Source organism: Frankliniella occidentalis, unplaced genomic scaffold, assembly GCF_000697945.3.
Source record: "Frankliniella occidentalis isolate FOCC.00 unplaced genomic scaffold, Focc_3.1 Scaffold559, whole genome shotgun sequence".
In the NCBI taxonomy this organism is placed as follows: Eukaryota; Metazoa; Arthropoda; class Insecta; order Thysanoptera; family Thripidae; genus Frankliniella; species Frankliniella occidentalis.
The window spans coordinates 37,508-56,543 of NW_026267675.1; the positions used below are offsets into that span (position 1 = coordinate 37,508).

General features: G+C 43.4%; 4 protein-coding genes across 13 annotated transcripts in view; 2 read left to right on the top strand and 2 right to left on the bottom strand.

Moving 5' to 3' along the window:
* The window catches only part of LOC113214818 (chondroitin sulfate synthase 1-like), a 9,597-nt gene extending 7,175 nt beyond the window's left edge, over positions 1-2,422 (bottom strand). Inside the window, exons 1-2 of the mRNA XM_026434306.2 lie at positions 2,299-2,422; positions 1,402-1,946 (exon numbers count right to left, since the gene is read on the bottom strand). Of these exons, the coding sequence (XP_026290091.1) occupies positions 1,402-1,682 (281 nt within the window). The 5' untranslated portion in view covers positions 1,683-1,946; positions 2,299-2,422. The remainder of the gene's footprint in view (positions 1-1,401; positions 1,947-2,298) is intronic.
* Positions 2,423-3,881: 1,459 nt separating this feature from the next.
* Positions 3,882-14,346, top strand: LOC113214810 (heterogeneous nuclear ribonucleoprotein 27C). Of its 7 annotated transcripts, none has more exons than XM_026434294.2 (12): positions 3,882-4,073; positions 5,840-5,880; positions 5,960-6,126; positions 6,224-6,410; positions 6,484-6,566; positions 6,637-6,741; positions 6,841-7,009; positions 7,172-7,309; positions 7,398-7,654; positions 8,232-8,328; positions 12,637-12,681; positions 13,307-14,346. In XM_026434294.2, exons 1-12 carry the CDS (start codon positions 4,036-4,038, stop codon positions 13,423-13,425), a joined length of 1,446 nt encoding a protein of 481 aa, XP_026290079.1. In that variant the 5' UTR covers positions 3,882-4,035; the 3' UTR covers positions 13,426-14,346. The 7 variants fall into 7 exon arrangements, 6 of the variants coding, with proteins under 6 accessions (XP_026290079.1, XP_026290080.1, XP_026290081.1 ...); XM_026434295.2 differs by having other exon boundaries at positions 7,175-7,309; XM_026434296.2 differs by having other exon boundaries at positions 7,193-7,309.
* Positions 14,347-14,554: 208 nt separating this feature from the next.
* LOC113214809 (uncharacterized) lies at positions 14,555-15,973 on the top strand. Of its 4 annotated transcripts, none has more exons than XR_008012158.1 (5): positions 14,555-14,646; positions 14,722-14,877; positions 14,962-15,213; positions 15,404-15,438; positions 15,536-15,973. XR_008012158.1 is itself a non-coding variant. In XM_026434293.2 (5 exons), exons 1-4 carry the CDS (start codon positions 14,569-14,571, stop codon positions 15,430-15,432), a joined length of 414 nt encoding a protein of 137 aa, XP_026290078.1. In that variant the 5' UTR covers positions 14,561-14,568; the 3' UTR covers positions 15,433-15,438; positions 15,536-15,973. The 4 variants fall into 4 exon arrangements, 2 of the variants coding, with proteins under 2 accessions (XP_026290078.1, XP_052131230.1); XM_026434293.2 differs by having other exon boundaries at positions 14,561-14,646; positions 14,962-15,112; XR_008012157.1 differs by having other exon boundaries at positions 14,561-14,646; positions 15,404-15,973.
* LOC113214808 (ester hydrolase C11orf54 homolog) lies at positions 15,890-18,146 on the bottom strand. Its single transcript, XM_026434290.2, has 8 exons — positions 18,023-18,146; positions 17,770-17,849; positions 17,498-17,596; positions 17,247-17,422; positions 16,985-17,149; positions 16,796-16,892; positions 16,549-16,715; positions 15,890-16,464 (listed from the first exon to the last, which is right to left on the bottom strand). Exons 2-8 carry the CDS (start codon positions 17,843-17,845, stop codon positions 16,291-16,293), a joined length of 954 nt encoding a protein of 317 aa, XP_026290075.1. The 5' UTR covers positions 17,846-17,849; positions 18,023-18,146; the 3' UTR covers positions 15,890-16,290.
* Between the last annotated feature and the right edge of the window lie 890 nt (positions 18,147-19,036).

Genomic DNA, 19,036 nt, shown 5'->3' on the forward strand with positions numbered 1-19,036 from the left:
GGGGGGGGCTTATTGAAGTATACGTAGAAAAAAAACACGCAACAAATTGCCACTTTAAAGTTGTCGGTGTTTTAGATTCAAATCGGCGCGCGTTTACTATGCTCGGGGGGCAATAACCTGAGAAGTCAGCTGGACCGGGCTGTTCCGTCCTCCCCTCCGAGAGGGGACCCCTCACACACCCCTCACGTCAGCTGGCCTGCTGATTATACATCATGCTGTCGGGTTCCCAGCAGGACCAATACGTGCTGCACCAGGTGGCTGATTCACGCCGCGCACTTCTGTAGTTATGCTGTACCGCATGCACGAGTGCGGGCGGGTTGCCTACTCGCTCGGCTCGCAAGGCGCCGTGGACAGGGGCAACAGGCAAGCCCGCCCGCACTCGTGCATGCGGTACAGTATACCTACAGAAGTGCGCGGCGTGAATCAGCCACCTGGTATATTCACCTAAGCTCCGATATGCGAGAGCGTATGTAAAGCGTTTAGAGTAAAGCGCACCGCTTTGGCATAAACCAGGAGAGTTGGGGCATACGCTCTCGCATACGCTCTTGCATATCGGAGAATATGGCAAAGGGCCAGAAGAAAAGTAACAAAACCGGCGGCCGCCCAAAGAGTAAAACGTGTGCGACTACGCAAGGGCACAACTGGGCATCGAGCGGCCATTGTTTGTAAACTTTGGTCTTTCTTTCTCTTATTTTGGAGAAGCTGCATGCCCGTCTGGACGGGTCGTTGAGCGCGAGCGACCTGCGGCTCCGGCTGGCTCGCCGGCCCCCGAAGGACTCTGGCCTTTGCTCAGCGCCGGAGTGAGGCCCAGTTACATCGATCCGTCAGTCTGTGGCCTAAAAGTACGCGGACTCAGCAGACGGGGGCTTGGTGTCCACCTGCGAGGTGAAGGAACTGCCACCCTCGAGAAGTCGATCGGCGTATTTCTGCACATTTCCTTCCTGCCTGCCTATCCCTAAGAGGTCCTACCTCTCTCAGCCGGCGCCACAATCTCGTGTTGACTCGCGGCTCAAACGCACTGCACGACGCCAGCGCTACTGATCCTGCCGGAGGTCAAGTTGAAGGTAGGGGGCGGGTGCTGGCGACGGCGGTCTCCGGCTGGGGGCGGGGGTCGGGGCCTGGGCCTGGGGTGGAGCGGGGGGTGAGGGGTGGCGCCCGCCGGCCAGAGACCTCGACGCCCGCGACGGAGGACATCCCCGTTGTCCGCCGTCCGCCGCCGTCCTAGCGGAGAGTGACAGTTTGGGGTGTACGTAAAGCTCGAGTTCATGTTTTGGGTTGAAGTAACGCGTGTGTGGGATTCAGGCTGTATGGCCGGATACCTTCGGGTGGGCGAGTCGGACACCTTAGGGTCGGCAAGTCGGGTACCTTGGGTGTCAGCGGTGGCGGTGTCAGGCTCCTCACCTGGTTGCAGTGCCGACGAGCAGCCCAATGGCAAGCCCCATGATGACGCCGGCGCACAACTGCAGCCAGCGGCGGGGGCGGCGCAGCAGCATGGCGGGGGTGGATCTGGACGCGGCTGGGCGGCGGCGGAGCGGTGGCAACCTGAAGGCCTGCGGCGTGAGCGTGGGCGCGGGGGCGGAGACGGACCTCAGCACACGCACGCCGTCGCCACTGACCCCGGCGCGGAGGTAGTCATGGTCGTCGTCGTCGTCCTCGTCGCGCAGGTCGAAGGTGGGGGGCATGTTGGCGATGCGCGCAGACCGGCGGTCGGGGCCACACTGAGAAGGGCCGGGGCCTGGGGCTCCGACTTGCGGGGCCTTGTGGGCCCGAGCCTCACGTCCGCCAGACCCGCCTCAACCTCAGCCGCTGCAGACATCTTCCGAGAGCGCGAGGCGGGGCGGGGCGAGGCGGGGCGGGTCCTGGAGGTGGGGTGGGAAGGAGGGCGGCCTGAAACAGGGGCCGTTTTGCCGCCGGCTCTCCGCCGCCGATGTGGTCCCGGGGGCGGCCTGCGAACAAGGCGGGGTGAGATTGGAAATGACAGTCCAGCCCACTGCACTGCAGCGTCAACGCCACCCCGCGCCGTCACCCTCACACCGCCTCAGCACGGACCCGGCTGATCTACGGCGAGCTTGGGAGACAAGTTGTCGATTGTGAGAAACAGAGAAGCGACAATGGCATGGGAGGTCATGCCGCAGCAGGGGCGGCGCGGCGGCACGGGCAACCCGAGTGCAGATCGCTGGATGCAAAGCCAGCAAAACGAAAGAGACGGGCGTCGGCGTGACGGACAGGCGGACGTGCTGTAGGACATGAGGTGGGCCAGCTCCTCTACGCTCCGCCACGTGACGGGCCTGGACTCACCTGCTCTCCCCGTGTCGGCAGCCACTCACTGACTGAGACTGACTGCTGCGGACCAAACCAAAGGAAGGACCTCCCCGAACCCTGGCGTCGTGTGTCTGGAGCGTCACCCCACCCCACCCCTCCCCCCGCCCTGGGGGTCTGGATGCTGCCGGCAAGTAGTTCCTCGAGTTCCACCCCACCATACCCCACCCCGTCCCCTCGCCCCGACGAGTCGAGACACAGGCACGAGAAGGCCCCACTGCTGCACGGCTGCGCCCGTCGAGTAGGGGCCGACGGCATTAGGGGGGGGGTCACACACTGCAAGACTACAAACCGCAATGAGCTTGCCATTTGGAATTGCACTGGGGCACTCTGCAACTTGAACTTGGGCTAATCATTGCGCTGCTCTCGGTCCTCGTTGAAGCGCAGTCATACAGTTCGAGTCCAACCCGTCACGCGGCCTAACGCCGCCCAGCCCAGTCGCCAGATGATCCGCTCTGCTCAGCTCAGCTCAGCTCCCATGTTGCGGGGCCCTCTCACCGGGATGGGCCGTGCGCAGGCGCTGGCTGCGCAGGCGCGGGGTGAGTGAGAGGCGAATGAACCTTCCACCGTGCCGTCCCCGTCGCGGGGCCCGGCCCGGCGGCGGCCGGCGGCCCCGCCCGCCCGTGTGTAGCCCCCGCGCCCCGCGCCCCGCGACGGGAAAGGGGGGAGAAAGGAAGCCGGCCAACGACGCCGGGGGCGGGAGAAATCAAACTCGCCGCTCGAAGACTCCGCGCGAGGCCGGGAAGGAGGCGACGAGAGCTCACGGGGTAGCGGACCTTCCCCTAAGCCGAGGAGACAGATGTGCGACGGTCTCCAGTCTGTGTCCGGCGAGTCCCGGCGGGTCCAGGCTAGTCCCTCCAGGTCGCGGTCGAGGCCGGTGGCGATAACAACGCCCACCTCCCCCGAATGAATCAGTTGGCGATTCATTCATTGCAGTATGCAGACCGCTGAACGGGCCCATAGGCCCATAGGCCTATTAAAATGGCTCGGGGATGGGACAAAACTGCATCAGAAGGATTTGCTGCTTGTCTGAGAAATTTGTGGTGCAAATACTGAGTAAAATGGACTGTCAAAATGGAATAAAAAGTTCACAGAATCCCGATTTTTCGGCATACCGGAAGCGCAGTCAGTAGTCAGCCAGAGTACCGAAAGATGACCGCTTGATGAGTTAAGCTGCTTTACCTGGCTGACAGGAATTGCTGCACATGCAGCAGAGTTTTATTAAACATTGGTGTGACTTTTCAAGATTAAGAGACAGGGAATAAAAAGAGTTTGAACGGGACAAATGGGGATATCGAGACCATCGAATGAGCTCACAGTCGACTGCGGTGACCGGCGCTACTTCATTACTTACATCCAGTTTTCTGTTAAAATACATTTTATCGGGCTTATGTCCGCAGAAGACATTCAACCATGTAGATTGGAATAGTATCTCTCTAATCGCGTGTGGAAATCGTTTGATTTTTTAGTATTTCGGTCAGAAAGTACGTTCAATCGATAATGTCTGCTAGAGCACCCTTGACGCACGTAGTATCCACGTCACGTCACCGGCCTTCTCCGGCCGGACCAACAACATCGCTCCCAACCGGAAGCAGTTCGCCTCAGCTCCGCCATTACGGCTCTCGCGTTCCCAGCCGCCATCAGCCGCTCTGCCTGCCGCTTTCACTGAGGACGTGGAGAGGCACTGTCCGATAACTTCTTTTAATTTTACCTAGAATGAGGGTTAAAAATGAAATTGACGACGACGAGAAGGGGTAAGGAGGCTTTGAATTACGTCCGAGACCCGTATTTAGCTGCTCTTGTGTGTGGAAATGTCTGTTATTTTTGTTCGCCGGCTTGAGGCCGCGTCCATGCCCTGCCCTAGCCATGGCGTGGTGTGCATTTCTCTCTTCTGGAGAAATGCTTCCTGGGCGCATTTTTCTCTACCAAACGATCAAGGGGACTGGTGGAGTCATTCAGAATGTTTTAGTCTCGAAATTGGCCCTATACGTTTACCTTGGAAAGCGGCCGGTTCGACCCAAAGATGGGTCGATGTCACCTAAAATCCTTGCGGCGGCCATGTTACTGCCGAGCCTCAGCGCCGTTTTCTTAGTATAATGTTGATGCCTGCGTAGTCTACTCTAGCTACGTTTCTTGCAGCTAGTTCTTTACTCAGCCTAGTTTTTCGTTGGCTCACTCTTGTCTCCGTTCGGGTGATGTCTACTGTGCGAAACCGATGGCCCAATTTGAGGGTGCTCACCTTTCCCTTCTATCCACGCTCAAAATGCCTGTATACTCGAAACCTATATCTGTTCGGGTAGTTTATTAAGCGGTTTCTGGACTGAACTTCTTCAGTTCCATCTATTGACCATGGCATTTGCATGCTTTCACAACTTCAAATTTGGGATACTGGCATTCAAAATTGCTTGCTGAGTCATGTTGCTGCAGTTTCTACGTTACTTAAATGTTTTAAAACGGATCAGTACAGTATTTTGTTATAGTTAGATGAGTGCTACAGTTCAGTGGGATTTGGTTCCTAAGCATTAATGTACTCTCCTCTACTGTGCTCTTACTACCAAAGCCATTTGTTCGGAGCAATTTTCTGCAAGCAGAATTCTTTTCTACCTTTATTACATTTGTCTAGTCAAATGTCCAATTTTTCTAGTTTCTGATCCTAGTCCTTACCTCCAGAATCCCATTCAAAGCTGTCAGTTTCTGTTTCCTTGCTGACCCTCATGTTTCTTGTATCAAAAGGCCTACATTTTGTGTTGTGGTCAGTTAAAAGCTCCCTCAATTTTTCCAAGCTTAAGCTGGCAGTACTCCATTGAAATGCTATCTGTAGGTGTGAGGAGCAGTCATATTATTGTATGCATGGTTATCACTTTAATTGTTCCTTATACATTATGCTGATCAGTGTTTCTCTGTATTGAGATAAGCTGTCTGTGGTAACTGTAGGAATTTGTCTGGGAAGTTGTGGCTAGCTCTGCACTTTGTTTTTAATTGAAGGAAGCTGATAATATTATCTAAGGTGATTGACCCTTGTCATTTGTTTGGAAATGTTTGCGCACCAGGGCTCTCAGCATTAAGTGCTTTCAGAACGGAAGTATGCTTTTCTTTCCAACTAATAGTAATCAATGAATTACAGGGTTGTCATGTTCTTAGGAATTTAGGAAAACCTGACCGTTCTGAGCAGCAATTGTCAGGAAGTAGGGCCTAGGCATGAATTATTGTTTTGATTTTTCTTCCTGAATAGATATTACTTTTTAAATATCTGTACTTAAAAATTCCAAGAATCCTGTTGTCAGGTTATTGCCTGGGAATAAACTTTGGATACGGTGTGAGACTTTTCTTACCTTTCCTGTCGGCTAGTAGAATGGAAGGACTGTTAAGACACCTTATCAATTGTTTTTTCACTGTTGTAAGAAAGGCAAATTTGTTTATTCCTGTCTCAATTTCACTGGTTAATTCTCCCAGTTAATTTAACATTTTGGTCCCTTACATCTGTTCAACATATTTTGTAATGCTGCTCTTTTCTCTGCAGAAAACTGTTTGTCGGTGGTCTTAGTTGGGAAACTACACAAGGTATAATTATGAACTAGACAATGTGCGTACTCTTGTTATGCAGGACAGAATACCTAATTTTAGTTTTCTATCATAACAGAGGCCTTGCAGAGGTATTTTGGTCGCTATGGAGAGGTCATTGACTGTGTGGTAATGAAAAATAGTGAATCGGGACGGTCCAGAGGATTTGGTTTCGTGACCTTTTCAGACCCAGCAAATGTAACACACGTCTTGCAAAATGGACCTCATCAGCTTGATGGAAGAACTGTGAGTTGTTTCTCCCTCTACTGCAATATCATTCATGATTTGTACCTTTCTTTTAAGTCAAAACCAATTAATTCTTATTTTTTGTGCTTTATTTTAGATTGATCCCAAGCCATGTAACCCAAGGACACTTCAGAAGCCCAAGAGGGCTAGCAGCTACCCCAAAGTCTTTTTGGGGGGCTTGCCATCTAATGTCACTGAAACGGATTTGCGCTCTTTCTTCACACGCTTTGGGAAAGTTCAGGAAGTAGTGATTATGTACGATCAGGAGAAGAAAAAGTCCAGAGGTATTTGTCATTTTTTTCAGCTGATTCAGTTTGGTTGTGAAACTTTAAAACTAAATTGTGTATTTCTTGACAGGGTTTGGCTTTTTGTCCTTTGAGGATGACGATGCAGTTGACCGCTGTGTGTCAGAGCATTTTGTTAACCTGAATGGGAAGCAGGTAAATATTTTTTTTTGTCTTTTTACTTGCTGTCACTCTTACCATGATACTCACTGACTCCAAATCGTAGGTGGAAATTAAAAAAGCTGAACCAAGAGATTCCTCTAACAAGATGGGTGGTGACAACTCCTGGGGTCCACCTCAAGGTGGCCCCCAGATGGGCATGGGTGGTGGCGTAAGTATCCATCCAAAACCTGTATTATGCACTGCACTTCAATTCGTTTGTTAAAGTGGTGTAAATGAAATGTAACATGGTTTTTTAAATTATTTGCAGGGCATGGGAATGGGCGGACCTAATGGCCAGATGGGTGGCCCAATGAGTGGTCCTATGGGACCTATGGGACCTGGCAACATGATGCAGGGATACCAAGGATGGGGTAATACTCAAGCTCAGGGATACCCTGGACAGTGGGGCCCAACTTCAAACCAGCCCCCTGTTAATGGTAAGAGTGTGAGAACTGGTAGGGTCATGGTAGCTTTTTCTTATTCAGGTGGCATTAGCTCTTTCTATTCTTTATCTAATGTTGCCTCCCTATTTTTAAAGTCTTTCTCTGGTGAAATGGTTGAGGTGGTTGTGGTGCTTAGATAATGGTTTAAATTCTTAGCAGGATATGGTACTCCATCAGGCCCAGCTGGATATCAAGGTTGGGGTGCTCCGGCTGGCCCTCAAGGACAAGGCATGGCTCCGCAGTGGGGATCCAACTACGGTGGTCCTCCTCAACAGCAGGGCTACAGTTCGTATGGTAAAAAATTATTTGAATGTTTTACATCTTAGGTGTTGTTAATTATTTGGTATTGGTGTCAAATTATTTGTAAATTTGAATTGTGCAGGCCCTCAAGGTGCACCACAGTCTGGATATGGCCAAAACTGGAACTGGAATATGCCCCAAAACGGTCCACCAACTGGAGGAGCTCCTCAAGGACCATCAGGCGCTCCCGGTCCACAGGCTGACATGTACTCCAGAGGAACGGGTGCAGGCGCTGCTACACCATCAGGTCCTGGACCTGCTGCTCCTGGTGCTGGAGGAGCACAGAAAGCTGGTGCTGATTATGCTAGTTATGGATACGGCGGCAGTGGCTATGGCGCAGTAAGTTGACATTCACACCCTTATTTTTGTCATTTTAATTCTGAAGTACAATTAATGTCAAGTCTGCAAGCAGCTATATGGATTGAAATCGTCCTGGAGCAACTCCATATCAGATTTAAAATGCAATTTATTATAATGAGTGCTTGTGACCATCTAGTGCATGCTCCTTGGTTTGAATTGTAGACCAAAAATCTATCACTCAATTTATGTTTGGTTTACACCACTATGGGTTGTAAAACTTGGGCTTCCTCCTGTAGTTGCCGTTAAATTTGACTAACCCCCTTACCTCCCTGTGAATCTTTCATTGTGTGTGACATTGCAATGAAAAGAAACTGTTACAAACACTTCTTTATCCTTCAAAATGAGCTTATGCCATAAGAACTTTTTCTTGTCTGACCACTTACAAACCAGTTAATGTGCTTTCTGTTGCTGCATCCTAACTACTTTTGGGACCAAATGATCATGGTTTAGGCTTGGCTTTTTATTTGAAACCTGGAATTGGGGCTTTGCAAATCACTCATATAAATTGTACATCTTTGTGTAAGTGCTGACCACCAGCGGACGTGTTTTGTTACAGGACTCCACCAGCTACGGCGCCAATAGGGGTTATGGTGCAGATGCGGGATCCAACTCAAGTGGGGGAGGCTATGGTTCCAGCCACCCTTCAGTCCCAGGTGGGAAAGGGTTTGAAGGGTTTAAAGAGTGGCCTTCGTCATGACCACCCTGAAGACCAGCAGTGCCCCGAGGCCCTGGGCACTTGCACTAGCTGACTGCCTGAACTGCCAGACAGTAGCTCGTTTTAATTGTTTTTATTTTATTTTGTTGAAAATATTATTTTCATATATATATTTCTCATTGCCATTTTATAGAACCTTATAAATGAATTGTCAACCTGCTTTTTAACAGCACTTGCATATATGTAAAATATGAGCTTTACAATTTTAGGTGCAAGGAACCATAAGTTTGTTTTGTTTGTAACAGTATTGAATACCATAGCGGTTTCTTGTTTTAGTTTGGGTCAGATTGGCAGTGCCCAAGGGTGAGGGTTATTAAAATAGAAAAAAAATCATGTTTCATTCATGCTCAGATGAACTATTATGAAAAAAAAAATTATGTACAACTGTACCTATCTAATTAAGAAACTTTACATTTTAGCTTGGATGGATTTTTTGAACTGATGTAAATACAGAACCATAGGAAATTTTAAGATTTTAAGACTTGAATTATTAGTTTTAACTGATTGGTTACTTTGACTTGTCCCCTAATATATTATGTGGTCACTTCCTGTGGAAAACAGCGATTTTAATTGTGTAGTGTTAAGAGATGCCACGTTGGGAGCAATAAGCAGATTTTACACTTTTGTTCTTGTTAAAAATGAGAAGTCTGCTAAAATGAGAACCATGCGGCAGTGATAATAATTGTGTCAACTTTGTACAAATTTTGATAGGTCCTAATAGTAAGTCAGGATACTAGCATAATACCAATTACAGTCACTCATTTTAAGATTGAGATAGTACATACGTACATATACATAATTCATTAGCAAAATTAGCAAGGTAGGATTTTTCTTGCTATGAAAAGTTTCCTTTAGATCTAATGTTGTACTCTATAGACCTTGAAGTAAAGAGCTTTCTGTGCATCAGACTTCGAGACTATTTTTTGCCTCCAATCACCATCCCTGATAAACATTTGCATGCACCAGCTAATGGTGTTCCCAGATATCTTCAATTCTGGCACTGCTTGTACTAACTTAGGCCCCCTATTTAAGTTCTGAGGACAAGTTAAAGTGACTAAAGTTAAAGCTAATATATGCAGGTGTCTTAGATTACTTTGCTTCTCTCACAGCTTGAATTGCATCCTGTACTCTAGTCGTGCGAAGTATCGCTGACTTCAGTTACTTTTCATGTCTTATTTAATATTTACCTTTATATATTTACCTATATATATATATACATATATATATATTCAACATATATATATATTCAATATGTGTGTCTGGCTCTTCATGTGTGGTGGTGATGATGATGTCCTTTTTCAGCAAATGGGTAGTGGTAGCTGCATACTTTGTACTAGGGGGCCTTAGGTGTACTCGCACTGTTATGAATTACTGTTACATGCACAAAAACTGGTCCGTGCCCTCATTATTTTGATTTTTCTTAAATTTGGTTACTACACACCTAACTTACGGAGTGCTTTAATGTGTTTCCTCATTCTTAATGTTAAGGGCCTTTCTAAGTTGTGAGTATCGATTTAAACTTTCACACCGTCACATCAGTGACGCTCCATGATTCAACATTTTTAACTGATTACTTGACCTTTAATGAAATTATTAACTCAGTGCATCAGTTGGTTAAGAGGTAGAAGTTAACTTTTTCTTGTATGCAAGTGCAGCACTGTAACCTGCGAAGTTCATTTAATTAAAATCCAGTGATATTAATATTACAAATTAAATATAAAGATGATATAGGATGACTATTAAAATTAAATCTAGGTAGATTATAGTAATCTGTGATCTGGGGAGTTGACTTCGCAGGTTAAAAATTTTAACAGCACTGGTCACGTATACGGAATGCCTCTCTGGCTGATCATTGGTTGCTGGCTATATAGATCAGTGTCGCTTCGTGCTTGGTGGTTGCATGGAGCGAAACTTTAATGCACCCTCAAGCCTCAATGTCTTGCATTCATGTTCATAATTTGCCGCTCATGGGACTATCTAGTAAGATACATCTGAAATTTTCAGTCTAAATTGATAGGGAAGTGGGGCTTATTTAGTTTTGAGTCAGCTATCTTTGTAATCTTACCTCTAGGGCTCTCAGTTCTTCTCTTTAATTATATTTAAATCTATACACATACACTTTCTATATGTAAAAGCATCTATCTATGAATCTATGTTTAGCTTTCCACATCTTAAAAATTGTGATATATCTTTAACACATTTTGTCAAGGTAACATTGTTCATAAGCATCCTGCTTTAGCTGAGATTTTGTTGAGTGTTAAGTGAAATAGGTTGTAGAAAAGAGTGAAGCAAATTTTTTGTACACCTCCAAGGAGGGCAGTGACAGATTATTTGGGTGTTGTAGGGTTTCAATATTAATCATTGATCCATGTAAGCTCTAAAGTCCATTATGTCTATTAACATTAGACGTGTAGACGTACACATCTTTTCATTCAGTGTTGTAGATAAATGGTATAAAGCAATATTACCCATTAGATGAAAAAAAAAAAAACTTGGAAAAAAAACAAGAATGACTTGTTACAATTTTCTGGTTCAAAGAGCTGACAATTCAGCTCATCAGTTATTCGTCACAGAAATAAGCATGTGGTATGTCTAGCCGAAGACTGTAAGGTACTTGCATTATCTGTATTTGACTAAGGATATTATAAGAACGCCTTAATATTGTACAGTTCAAGCTCAGAACGTTTGACCAAAACTACAATTTAAGTTACATAGTTATACATCTGCAGTGTAGGCTACAAACAATATGTCAAGTTTTACCATAGCTGTATAGAACATTGTGCTCATTAGTCTAAATTGAAAGGAAACCTGTGATAATTAGTTGTAATTATCATTAGTTTTATTTGATGCAATGGGGTGTGCTTTATATCTAACTTATCATAGGTTACTACAAAAGAAAATTTGTTAATTCATAAGAGGGTGGAATCTGGAACTGCACACTGTTTTATCAGTATTGTTGAAGTAACTTTGCAAGACCTATCACTGTTTATAATTGAAGATCAGGTTTTTTTTTAACCTCCTCAGACATTTCCATTTATCTTTTTTTTTAAAATTAGTTTGTTTTTCCTCAGCGATATCAGGTGAAATTGCATTTAAGTGTCATAGATTTTTAATTGAATTCGTTCTGGATTGAGCATGAAAGATAGGGTTGGCTTAAAATTATATACCAAACCATATATATGATGCAGGCAGATCAGTAAACTACCTAAAGTCAGCACATCTATCCATGATTTTAACTAAACTGGAATGTTATCACAAGACATGCACACATTTCTTCTGTGTCCAGCTATTCACACTCGTGTGGGTCTCAATTTAAGGAAAAGCATAAAAGAGCACTGTTCTGTTCATTCTGTTTAATTTACAATTAACTTTCATTTTTAAAATTTGTGTAGTTGTAAGAATTTGCAGTGTTACAAAGCTAATTAATTTTCAGTCACTTTAGATTAAGTTTCAGTTCCATAAAGCTTCCTTTTTTTTTTTTTAATTTTAGGATAAAATCCTAATTTGGAAAAACTGCATTTCTGTTCACAAGCATACCAATGGAAAAGCAGTTTTTCAAGTACTGCAAGCTCCAAAATTCTTTGAAGGCGTAAGTAAGGCTTATCTAACTGATAAAGCGTACAGTCATAACTGACCTTTCTCTCTGTGAATCTTAAAATATATTCACTCAAGTCCTTGCTCTTAGAACAATTTAGTGCAACACCAGTAGCTATTGGGCATTAGCCATTGAGTGAGGTTAACTGCTGCTGCTTGTCAGACCTATTTGGGGTGATCTAACATCCTTCGTAATTGCACATGTCAAAGTCCCTATTAGTGGTACACAGGTTAGGGCTATTCCATAGGCTAGACAACACGTGTGAAATGTGCTGGTGACAAAGCTTCACTTAATTGAACAACCTAGTTGCTTGTCCCTTAAACCACAGTAACATACACAAGAAAAGCATGTGATAAATTTTCAAAAGTCTGTCAGGTTTACATGCCTTTTCACAAATTCCTCTGTCTTCTTTCCTTAAAGCTGCTTTTTCTACATTTCTTCAGATATTTTACTATCTATTTCCAAATGAGTTGTGTGTCAAATGTGGAATATTCATGAATTAGGTCTTAGAGTAGGCTGTGGACATTGCATGGCCGGAGTGCAAAGATCTTATCAGAACCATATGTTTGGAAGAGAGCTTGTGTGTCATGACAGTGCTGGATTTTTGAATCATTCCTGCTAACCTTTGTTCCTGCTTCTTTTGTCCTCAAGCTAACTCACGGAAATGCTCTCCAAACATCAGAGTTCTTGTCACCAGTAAGTTCTTATAATTGTTCAATACTTACAAGCTATTAGCAGTCTCTTTATTCATGTATAATTAGTCTCCTTAAATACTGCATGAATGAACTTGAACCCCGATCAATGGCCTTTGTTCTCACTTTTATTTCACGTCTATAGGGAAAATGCATGGAAAATCTTCATTCTATTATTAAATTTGTTTTTTATCCACTTCATTCCCTGAACGTAATTTGTTCTAGAAGACTGGAGTTAATGCATGCTGGTGTTGCATTAGCATTAGTAGTAATTTGTTTCCCCTGGAATCAAAGCCATGGTTTTTTTCAGAATGATAGACCAGGAAAAAATCTTGTAGCATCTTGTTTTCATCTGGCATTTTGGAAGAATGTGCTTTATTACACATGTATTGTATAATCCATCTCTGTTGGTAGCTTGGCCTGGTTCCTGTCCTTGTTATTTCTCTAACTTGGTGTTAAAGTGCACAAGCTTATTGATGTCTTTGAAGAATGCAAACAAATTAATTCCTCAAGTTCATTCATGATATTTCTGTAGCTTCCTAATCTGTTTTATCTAACTGTTTTATATGCCATTTGGCATTTTAGCCAGGCCGTTGCTACAAATTGTGCGTGTGGTGCGTGTGTAACAGGTCAGGGTGACGGACAGGGAGCGTCAGGAGGCTACACGGGCGGGCCAGGACCACAACGCGGTGGTAACTACACAGCCCCTACTCAAAGCCAGAGTTTCCACCCTTATAGACGGACGTAAGCCTAAATTGTTCTGCCACCAGTTTTATGGATCTTACTTACTGAACAAAACATTTTAAAGAACATGCAGTGCTCAAGAAGCTGTGTACATCTGGAACTATTAAGGATACTTTTAAAAAATCAGAAAATAGAACATTGTGCTCTTGTGTTTTGTCCTTCTGACCCGAGTAAAGCCTTGTGGAAAGTTTGTGCTCAGCCCTGACTATCTGTAGCTATGATGCATTTACCTTTCTTGAGATCAGCTATGCCAACAGAAGTCAATGTCATGTCTGCAAAGTATTCTTGCGTTGCCACAGTTTTCATCATTATCTGTTAATTGGTATAAATTTTAGTTCACATGACCACCTAGAATTAGCATAGACTAGACTTGACAAACAAGGCTTTACTAGTCGTAAGAATGCAAAATCAAAATTGGTTTTCCATTCAGATTTCTCTTTAAGCTAGTACCTTACCTGTATCGCGTGGAAAATTGAATGAAGTGGGTGTGTTATTTTTGTGTTCTTAGTTATTATTAATTAAATCATCTGATTAAAATATTATTCTGTGTTATGTGTTCTTGGAGCGGATCCAAGTGTGAAAGCCGCATGTTGAGAATAGTAAGAAGCATGTCTGATGTATTATTTTTTCACCTGATACTTCATTAAGACGTTATACTTGACTGCGTAAAATTAGTGACTGAAGATCTCGAAGCTGATTGTGCGGATGGGCTGAAGTCTGTCACCCACACGCTTCCCCTCATTATATCATCCCATTGCATCACCCTGCCAGGAATTAAAAGCCAAACCCACCAGTGTTTCTATTGTGGAGCTTGAAGCTACCATTTTTTGTCTCATTTTACTCACATTGGCTGGGCTATTGTCATTATACCTATGTATATTTTGCAATAGACAATTGATTCAATAAAATTGAAACATTCATTCTTCATGTTGGCTTGTTATTTTTATTGACCCATGTGCATAAAGAATGGCAACAGTTACTCTACGAAAGTTGTGAAAATCTCTCTGTATTTTTTTTTTTTTTTTTATGAGTAGTTCTCTAGACAGTGGTATCCAAGGAGACTTGAAGGTTTCGCGTGAGGTGTAATTATTGAATTTCACAGGTAAGATGATTTAAGACGAAGAGCCTGCCAATTTCGCCGATTGAAATGCGGTGTCTTCGACTTGTAAAGAACTGCCTGACATCAGGAGTAATATGGCCACAGCGCAGAATGAGTTCGTCGGTGGTAATTCCCCTCATTTACTTCATACAATCAGAGGATAGATTAAGTAGGCAAGCTTAGTACTTTGTTGTTTTAAAGATCTGCTGTAGAGGAGAGGCCGCTCCGGCTAAGGTACCCATCAAGTGGTTGCAACAAAGTTCGGTGCCCTACAAAATTGTGGTCCTGGAAAGGGCCACCCTCGAATCTGAAGAAATGCGCCCAGTTTACCCTCCTCCAACCCTCAGCAAGGAGTTGGTTGGTTTAATGAGGACTAGCTCTTCGTAATATCATTCGATATCTGGTTTGATTCGATGGGAGTCTTGTTTTGATATGTCGTAGAGCGAGCAGGAGCTGGGCGAAGACCCCTTGGTAGTAGGGATTATGTTGGATGTCATCGGGGAGGAGTTCACGATCGCAACTAAGGGCACCGCACCTCGTACGGTCATCATCACACTGTACCCGCCTGACTCTGAACCGGATTCCCTGCTCGGTTAGCATCAGACAAACCTGTGCCACTGAAGAACTCAGATGCTCAGATACCCTAGTAGCGCCCATACACATTGCATAAGCATATTAAAATGCTCATAAAAGGTAACATATTTCTTACGCATTTGATGTGGGAATTCGTATTAAATGTAACGAAAATGTGTTACCTTATAGGCGCATTTCAATACCTCCGGGCGCTGCCCGGTTATTAATGATAAAATACTGCTAACTTCAGGCTTCTCTTCCTAATTCCAGTGTAAGATCGAAGCTATACCCAACTTAATTTTGTTTCCAGACAGCATCTATTGTCCAAGCCGCCCATAGCATGAGGTGCCAATGAAAACACCATATTACTGAGGACTCAGGTTCAACCAAAATGAGCCGGAAACAGGTCAATAACATTGAATTTGATTCTAATAATTTTCAGATTGTAAAGGCCAGAATATAATCTAGCTAATGACCATATGTAAAGAAGGTAAATTACTTGAAGAAGCACATAGCTCCCAAACTGACGGTCTTTTCGTACCAAGGGTAAGGAAGTAGGCGTGAACTGGTCAACTGTACAAACTTCTTCTGAAACAAGCAGAAGTGGCCCTAAAAAATAGCTGGATAGAGTGTAAGTCTGGCCTGCTTGGTGCAAATGTTTTCTAAAGACCATAATGCATTTTCTGGATATTCCGAAAAGTTGGTCCAAATGCTCGCCTAAAAGTGAGGGAGTCTAAGCTAGTCCGATGGACCAAACCAGCAGGAGCAGGGTAAGGAGAAGAACAAACCAAAAACACAACTTTTGGATAGGATTTTTTAAAAACAAAAATTTACCCCTTTTCAATGTCAAAAATAGACTTTACACTAAAAAGAAACAACAATTATTTTTTTTTGTAGAGGTCAAGGTGGTGCAAACTCACCAACTCTACTGTACAAAACAATTCAATCATTCGATACCGTTTTTCCCCCAAGTTGTAAAATTTTGAGTGCAGTTACATTAAAAAACATGGCACTAAGTAAAAAAGGTCTATCTGAAATAAAACATCTATAAACCTATCGACATTCACTCGTAAAACGTTTAAGGTGAGCTACATTATTCTTTAAGTTAAAATTATAAGGCACAATCAGGAACAACTGAACTAAAACAGTTCTTATTTGCTCAAAAACAAATCAACAAAACTGTAACATTATTCCTTTTCAATCTCTTCCAATGTGGTGAGTTTCAATGGGAGCATCAACACGAATAACAGATTCACCAAGATTAAAGTAACCCAAATATTCCGCTGTGTTTGGAGTTGTATCGTTGTGGTAATGTCCACCCTCTCCATGGTGAGAAAAACTGTGGAAATGTTGAACACGGAGATCTAGACCCTGAATAAAATAAAATAAAATAATAAAAAACAATGTTGAATCTAACATTATGTTACTTTCATGAACAATTATTTATCAACATACTGGATCAGCAGAAATTAGAGTTCCAACAGCAATTAATGGAGCGGACATATTGAAAAATCTCAGCCATTTTGACAGATCTTCTTCAGTGTGTAAAGGAGTGAGAGAGAAGTCTGGCATGACATGCTGACGGGCCTTGCCCTCTTTCAGAAGAAATGTTCCACCAAGTCCTGAGAAAAACATCCTCTAGTTAAAAAAAATCGCTTTAGCAGACACTGATTAAAATAAAATATGCTTATAAAATCCATACCAACGGCCTCATTCTTGTAATGAGACGCTAGTGCTTTTCGTAAGCTTGTGACAAAGTCATCCTCTCCGATTCGATGACGACAATGAACTTTGAGAACCTGTTCCAAGTAGCCATCATTGCCTTGTGTAAGAATTACTGACGGGAGCACTCAAAAATTTAAGATGTCAAGTTTCTTTTACTCATTGTTACCTTGCCTGGCTTTCCTTCGGTGCAGAATAAATTACCAAGAAGGGCGTGACGAGTTTCTTTTTCAGGCAGTGTTTCCAATAAGCAGCTCTTATCTTTCGGATCTACTTTTGCAATTCGACTTTGATTATCAACTTTGTTACCGTCAACAGATAAGTTTGCCATTAGCTTGAATTAGATGTTAAAAAATAAACAAACAACCTTAGATGACAAGTTTCCATAAAACATGATCATTCTAGAAGTTGAAAAGACATTTAATAGTCACCTCACAATTTGTGCCCGCGTGAGGCCATGGTCCAGCTCCTGCTCCAATGATAAGGAAGGATTCCAAACCTGTGAGCTTTCCAAAATCTTGCATTTCATATAGTTTTTCACGGTTGACAAGAGGAAGCAGAAATGGCACGCCACCCGATTCAACCAAAGCGGTTTTTCCTCCAAGACCTAGTGCAAGGCATTCAAAAATATATTTATTATTTAGTGAATTTATTTTTACCTGAATTGGAATTAACTGTTAACCTTGTCGAGCCAGGGTGAAAGGCTGTTGAGTGAGATCAGGGCAATCAACAACCTCCACCGAGACATGAGAAAAAACATCCTGAAGTCCTTTTGACAACACTGCAAAAAATGAGAACAGGTATCATTTATTTGAGACTTTTAACAGTTACATGTAACTAACAAACACTAATTAAATTCTTTTTAAAAAATCAGGAAGTTAAAATAAATAATTTCCAAGATAATCAGAAAAAGTCATCGAATAATGGTATAATAGAGTCGTGGAGCTCGCTCACCTGTTGCTACTTCTTCCAAAGGGGGGCATTTCAACTGCTTTCGGTCCACCCTCAGAGTCGGTGTTTTTAGGGCCATGACACTTGTTGAAGTGAAGATCGGCAACAAACAAGATGTCTATATCAATGTCAACGGCTATTAAACTGTAATCGAGGGCTATGAAATGCAGAACTGCCAAAACGCAAAGGCACTGCGCCCAATCAAGGTCGAGCTCCTTTCGGTACAATCTTATCTCAACTTGTTTTTTACACCCACCCATTTGTGTCACCAAGTCGCTTCAAACAGCACCATCAGTCCAACCAAACAACGATAAGGTATTGTAAGGATCTCTCTCTCGCACTTCCACTCTCCCCCCCACCTCTTGCTCTTACGCAAAGCCGACTGTATGCGCTGAACTACCGCGGGTGAGATTACGATCACGGGACGAGCTACGAGTCCGCACGACGACGCTCGATTACCTCGTCTGCTGGTAATTCCCCAAAATGAACCCTACCCCAGGGCCTGCCTACGAGCGTCATAATCTCGTTTCAATCCCCTGTCGTGGAAGATAACAACCGAAAAAATAATTCAGATGCAAGTGCTGTGCCTTGCAGTTTTGTGTAAATTTGAGTCCTGGGGTGGGGAGTAAATACTGCCCACAATTAAACTTTCCCATTGATTGTTCATAAAGGTGAAAAAATATACAAATGTCTTTAATACTGAGTTTATTGACCCTCTCATCACAAATTGGCAACACAGCAGGTTTGTGTCAAACTTTCCACCTTCATCAAGTTTGCGAAGAAATTGATAGTAATTATGTACCCACATTTCGAGTTGTTTATTAACTTTGGACTTCACACAAATATCACCAATCATAGTGTGATAACTTTCCACAACAAAAATTGTAAAAGCAACAGTAAGTAGAAATAATAGGAAGTCACACATAAAGCAAATAAATTTAGGCCATCTGGCAAAATATTCCCAATAATTGGTTTCAAATAAGTGAAATTATACATTGCAAGAAATGGAAAGAAAGATTCTTAATAACACAATTTTCTGAGTGACTTTTGAGGAGAATAATATAAATACTTAAGTACAAATTTGAAGCCATTAGCTTTTCATAAACTACAACAGTAGAACTTGCAAGTAATTATTGCAAAACAGTACCAATAATAAACATTTCAAAACAATGATGGAATGTTTTGAAACAAAGTTCATGTACCCCTCCCTAGTATTTTTCTATCCTTATATCTGAGAGGATGATAAATTTTAATTCATTGATCAATTCAT

Excerpts from the sequence above, each read along its gene's own strand:
- LOC113214810 (XM_026434294.2), top strand. The coding sequence starts at position 4,036 with ATGAGGGTTAAAAATGAAATTGACGACGACGAGAAGGG. Across the intron at positions 5,881-5,959 it reads TAGTTGGGAAACTACACAAG|AGGCCTTGCAGAGGTATTTT; the intron begins GTATAATTATGA and ends CTATCATAACAG. Across the intron at positions 12,682-13,306 it reads CATCAGAGTTCTTGTCACCA|GTCAGGGTGACGGACAGGGA; the intron begins GTAAGTTCTTAT and ends CGTGTGTAACAG.
- LOC113214809 (XM_052275270.1), top strand. The coding sequence starts at position 14,569 with ATGCGGTGTCTTCGACTTGTAAAGAACTGCCTGACATCAGGAGTAATA. Across the intron at positions 14,647-14,721 it reads GCAGAATGAGTTCGTCGGTG|ATCTGCTGTAGAGGAGAGGC; the intron begins GTAATTCCCCTC and ends GTTGTTTTAAAG. Across the intron at positions 14,878-14,961 it reads CAACCCTCAGCAAGGAGTTG|AGCGAGCAGGAGCTGGGCGA; the intron begins GTTGGTTTAATG and ends GATATGTCGTAG.
- LOC113214808 (XM_026434290.2), bottom strand. The coding sequence starts at position 17,845 with ATGGCCCTAAAAACACCGACTCTGAGGGTGGACCGAAAGCAGTTGAAA. Across the intron at positions 17,597-17,769 it reads TTTGGAAGAAGTAGCAACAG|TGTTGTCAAAAGGACTTCAG; the intron begins GTGAGCGAGCTC and ends CATTTTTTGCAG. Across the intron at positions 17,150-17,246 it reads ACGCGGGCACAAATTGTGAG|CTAATGGCAAACTTATCTGT; the intron begins GTGACTATTAAA and ends ATCTAATTCAAG.